Source organism: Nanorana parkeri, unplaced genomic scaffold (genome assembly GCF_000935625.1).
Source record: "Nanorana parkeri isolate BGI_ZX_2015 unplaced genomic scaffold, ASM93562v1 scaffold825, whole genome shotgun sequence".
Classification (NCBI taxonomy): domain Eukaryota; kingdom Metazoa; phylum Chordata; class Amphibia; order Anura; family Dicroglossidae; genus Nanorana; species Nanorana parkeri.
Genome location: NW_017307093.1, coordinates 74,199 through 79,677, shown reverse-complemented (window position 1 = coordinate 79,677; position 5,479 = coordinate 74,199). Strand labels below are relative to the sequence as shown.

The following is a 5,479-nucleotide window of genomic DNA, read 5'->3' as shown; positions in this document are numbered from 1 at the left end:
GGGGGGGGGGCGGGTACAGCTGGCTCTGCCTCTAGATAGGCAGAGCCAGCTGTCACACGCGCAGCTGGGCGGATCCCGTCATCTAAGTCGGGATCCGCTCCAGGTGCGGCGTCTCAGTATACCGCGAGCTGTAGCTCGCGGTATACTGAGCTTAGGGTAACGGGAGGACGCTAGTTTGTGTCCTCCCGTTACCCCAAGGAGAACTATGGGGAAAAACACTGACCCCATAGTTCTCCTTTAAAGCTGCCCCAGCATTATATATTTTCTGACAGCAGAGACCCCGTAGAGTAAAATGGCACAGTTGCAAATTTCTATGTCGCATGATATTAGCACAGCTCTTTATCAAACTCTAAATTTCAGTACAAAATATAATTTAAGTTATTGTGCACAATAGAACACTCAATTCTTTTTTTGTAAAATATAAAAGATGAGGTTGTGCAAAGTAAAAAGATACCCAGCATGTCAAGCTTATAAATTGTGTGTGCTTGTGCAGAGCCCAGGCAGTAAGGCGGGGAAGACTGTTTACCGGCCTGTGGAAGCAATTTGGTGGCTTTTCAACCACCATAAATCACTTCCACTGTAAAGCTGACAGTCCACTTTACACAGGAAAACAGAGTCCCAGCGGCTATATCTGTCAGGAGTCTGTTCACAGAAGCCGGCTGCCAGCGCCGTATGCCTTACATCGCTGGCAGCAACAGACAAGTTTATTACCCCAAGCGGCATTGTTGGTCAGAAAGATATCTCTCCAACTTGGGGCTAAGGCTTTATCCAAGATCCCAAGATCAAGATATTGGGAACCCAAGATCCCAAATACCTGCTAAAAATTATATATTTACAGACAGTTTAAAAATCAACAAATAGATCAAACTAGGGATGTCCCGATACCGATACTAGTATCAGTATCGGGGTCGATACAGGGCATTTTCTCGAGTACCGTATATACTCGAGTATAAGCCGTCCCGAATATAAGCCGAGGTACCTAATTTTAGCCAAAAAAAACTGGGAAAAAGTATTGACCCGAATATAAGCCGAGGGTGGGAAATGAGGCAGCTACTGGTAGATAGATACCATTAAAATACATTAATATTTATTTAAAAGAAAAATAACCTAGCTCTGTAAGTGGAAAAGGGGGTACAGGGCTACATATCATGTACTACTTTGGAAGAGCATTGTGTGTGTTTTTATGTTTCTAGGATATCTACTCTGGAAGAAAGTTATCCTAACAACAAATGTGGATTATGAAGACGCAAGACAAGGGTGAGCTGCGTGTTTTGTGTTTTCTATTCTTCATTCCCTCCAACGGTCTCTAGAACTGTAACATTGGATCTCAATACTAACATTTTAATTGTGTTTATTTTCTGTGATCCTCAGCTCCATCTAGTAGCCATGATGTGTTGTTTTTCCTATTCACCCTGATCTGTATGATCTGTATGAATGGACCTATTGAAGAACATTTAACCATAAGAAAAATTACACTAACATTTTGTTTTCCCCCATTTTACAATAGCTAACTCACACAGAACGAATAGACAAATAAGCTATGTGGATTTGTTCATAGATAGACCCCTTTGTAAACCAGTATACTTGCTGTGCAAGAATTACCAAATAAAAGGGAACACAGAGGAAAACAAATCATGTATTGTACCCAGTACAGGTGACTGTAGAAGTGATCACTCACAGACAAAAACAGCTTAACACCATGACAATGAAGGCCATGCAGTCCTATAAAAAAGCACTGTGTTCACCTATTGCCTATTAGCAAACACAGGTATCATTACAGTTAGGAATTATATAAACTAAACACATTCTGCATTCAGAGATCTCCTGATTCCCCTGTCATTACCCTGACAAGCTCCTGATTACACGTCAAGTCGTATTTACCTGCGGATCGTACAACACTATAGAATGACATGTTCCACATGCCAACACATTCTTCCGGCTCCAGCTTACACAGTTCGGACATCTGTTGACAGAAAAAGCCGCATGGGCAAGATGCACTGTGGAAGCGTCCATGTTTGATTCTGGAAGTGGCCGCTTCCTATTCGGGGAGCTCTTTGATGACATTCCGACCACGTGACCGCCTCTCTGGTGTCTATAGTGTATCATGTGACCACGCTGTTCCGCTCGTTGCTGGGAGATAGGACGCGTAGTTCGATGTTTTCTAGGTGCTTGTATGGTGGATTGGAGAGCGGACTGGGGAACGCCGATAGTTATACATGATAGGAATAGGTGAAGAAGACATTTTTATTAGTGTGATCAGTGAAAAAAGCCAAAGCGTGTGTGCAAACATCGATAGATTCTCAAAGCCTTGTACTGTCTATGTGAATTTATATTGTTAAAGAGAAACGCACAGAAAAAATCAAGTATTATAAAGCAGGACTTCGAGTGCAAGACAAAAAAAACATTGCATTCCCCCTGTACACTGGGTTTAAAGCAGGAGCTTTTTAGCCACAATGCCATACTGTGTACATCAGAGACCCCCTTCTACTTTCCCATCAGAGTCCCCCATTCACATCAGAGCCCCCCTTCACATTAGAAGACCCTCCCCTCTTTCACATCAGAGCCCCCTTCACATTAGAAGCCCCTCCGCTCCCACTTTTTCACATCATTAGAAGCCCCTATCACTTCAGAGTCCCCTCCCTATCCCCCATAACATCAAAGTCCTCAGTCCCGGGTTCATATCAGAGTCTTACCCTCACATTAGAGTGTGGGTACAGCAAATGGCAGAGGGAGAGAGGCGAAACAGGTCTGGACAGAGGTGAACTTTCGTCCTCTTCTGAATGGATCCCACCTACCTTGGAGCAGCGTCATATATTTCCATGGTGATGGTGGTCGGCCCACTTACACCATGAAAAAGAATGATGCTGTGGACATTTTCAGAGGAACTCACACAGCACCCCAGTATGGTTGAGAAAGGCTTGTCTACACAAGAAAGGCTTTTACAGGAAAACAACGTGCATAAAATATGTTAAACACATAAGATGTCCCCTCAGTCCTCCCCACTCTGTTAAAGATGTGAACAAGAAGCCGGTACTATTTTGCACATCTTTTGGTCCTGCCCACGCAGTCCAGACTTTTGAGACGCGGTCCTTCGGATTGTCAAACAACTCACGGGTTCTTTCGTTACAAGAATGCTGCTCCATCTTTCTCCGCTCTCCATGACTTGCTATTGTAAATCTCTCCTAATCCATTTAACTAATGCAGCTAGTGCTTGCATTCCCCTGTTTTGGAAATGTACAGAACCACCTTTGCTTAAACAATGGCTCCAAAAGGTTGAAGAGATCCGAGTGATGGAAGAGCTCTACATCACACTGATGACAAATTCTGTAAAACCTGCTTCTACTGGCTCGACTTTCTCTATTCCCAGGAGTTGGGCACTCTGATGACTGACTGATTTCCCCAAGTCTGAGGGATGGTCTCTCACTGCTGGGTCCTGTTCCTGTTTCTGCCTCTTTTTCTTTGTCTTTTGGTCCTTGTATACCTTTTCCCTTTATCCCTCTCTCCCTTTCTTATCCTGACCACTTCATACTTTTGGCTCTCTCTATATTCTTTCTCTGTCTTCGGTATCGGTGTTTGATGAAGATTAAACGCATCTATAAATTAGGGTGACCATTCGTCCCCGATTTCCGAGGATAGTCCCCGGATTGAGGAGACCGTCCCCACATAAATTATGTCACCGGGAACATAAAATTTAAAAAATATATTTTTGTCTTACACTCACCTGATCCCTGGATAGGGTTGCCACCTTTCCGGGATTCACCGGTGGCGGGCGGCGCTGTCTACAGTCCCTTGTCTCTCTCTCCCTCCCTCTGTTTCTCCTACGCGGCTGTGACTGGGTAGGAGGAAGTGACATCAAGGAGAGAGTAGAGAGGTAGAAGTCATCCTCCGGCAGCCGTCGTGGAGCTCTTTTGTCTGGGACTGGATCTTAATTAACAAATATTTATTAAACTACATTTTTATAATTATCAATTGAAAAGGAGGGAGTGTTGGGGGGCAGGGGTAGTATAACATTTCTATAAGCACCAAAATGATCCCAATAGTGATAATAATATCCAAAACAATACTAAAAATTAGTTTTAAAAAAACGTTTCATCAATGTCTTGCTCTAATCAGTAAAATTTATGAAAACATCCGTGAACTCTTAAAGTGCATAAAATGTGACCATTATTATTCCAATTAATATAGAACATCCGTGCAATATATAAAAAGCATCAGGACTTGTTTACACCAATTGCCATGCGTTCCAGAGCGGTAGCTGCTGGAGAGCATTGTAATTGCACACTAAACTCACTCCTTCATTCTGGGGCGGGAGGGGTCGTGGTGGTGCATTGAAGTACTCCTCCCGCCCGCAGTGTGATCAGACACGTGGCAAAACATTGCCTGCATTCCGGTTCACTGCGAACGCAAAAAGCAGAGCATGCGGCATTGTTTTGCGTTTGCAGTGGAACGAACATAAGTAGAGCGATGGCTCCTGTGTTGCTGGGAGCAGGCAACCAATGCATAGATTGTCCTAGCAACAACGCAGGATGGGCAAAAATTCATTAATCAATATATATGTTTACAAAAAATTTAAAACATATGATGAACAAAATATTTAGGATGTTTAGAAAGTCTAATTTTATACATTAGTTTTGTACTATTTATTTCTATTATATTGCTTCTATTTCTTTATAGCTATATCACCTTACATACTGTAACAAGGACATTCGACTGTAGACAGGAGGTGCAAGTAAAATGCGGTTTTTATTAAGGGCAAACACCAAACATCTCGTTCCATCCACAGGGTAGACCTCCCCTGTTGCACAAGACAGTTTCTAGCAGCAACATAAAGGACAGTCTTTAGTTTCGCTCTGTAGCTTTCCACAGCTCCAAGAAACTCACACTGCTCACCCCTCGTGAGCCCTTACTCTGCTCTCTCAGCATTGTGTCCCACAGGTCCTAGGGTCACCGACCTCTCCCAGCCTTCCCTGGCTGTTCCATGTGTCCAGCACGCACCTGAGTCTGCTGTGGCCCTTTGCCTCTTGCACCCACACAACACTGAGCACTGGGCTGGCTTCCTAATAAGGCTGCTCTCAGCCACCTGATCAGCCCAGGCTGGTCATTGGTAACACCTGGCCCCAGGACAGGAGATCTCATCCCAGCCAAAGCTCTAAGAAATCTCCAGAGCTCCAGATCCCAGCTACAATTAGGAAAACCTGGAAGAATGAAGAAGCCAGGTTCTTCCTTATAACATGGTTCACATTCTGGACCCTCTCAGCCTCTTTGGCTGAGAGCCCTGGGTGCCAAAGTTGCCATACTACACCGTGGCATTGCCATGAACTGCCACAATACATTACCCACACATGGTTCAGAACAAAAGGAAATCTGGTATTACCTAGGCAATTGAGAGTACAAGCGCTTATTTTCTGCATTATTTTCTGCATGTTTTGCAGTCAGCTTTGTCAGGAGGATGGAACAAAACCTATGTGCTGCACATCTA

General features: G+C 43.9%; 1 protein-coding gene across 2 annotated transcripts in view; it reads right to left on the bottom strand.

The window, feature by feature from the left end:
- ELP2 (elongator acetyltransferase complex subunit 2) overlaps positions 1-5,102 on the bottom strand; it is a 111,477-nt gene extending 106,375 nt beyond the window's left edge. Inside the window, exons 1-2 of one of the 2 annotated variants that reach the window (XM_018565261.1) lie at positions 5,090-5,102; positions 1,882-2,021 (exon numbers count right to left, since the gene is read on the bottom strand). In XM_018565261.1, coding sequence (XP_018420763.1) covers positions 1,882-2,021; positions 5,090-5,102 — 153 coding nt within the window. Of the gene's footprint in view, positions 1-1,881; positions 2,029-5,089 lie in introns of those variants that run through there. The other variant, XM_018565260.1, reaches the window with a different exon arrangement.
- Between the last annotated feature and the right edge of the window lie 377 nt (positions 5,103-5,479).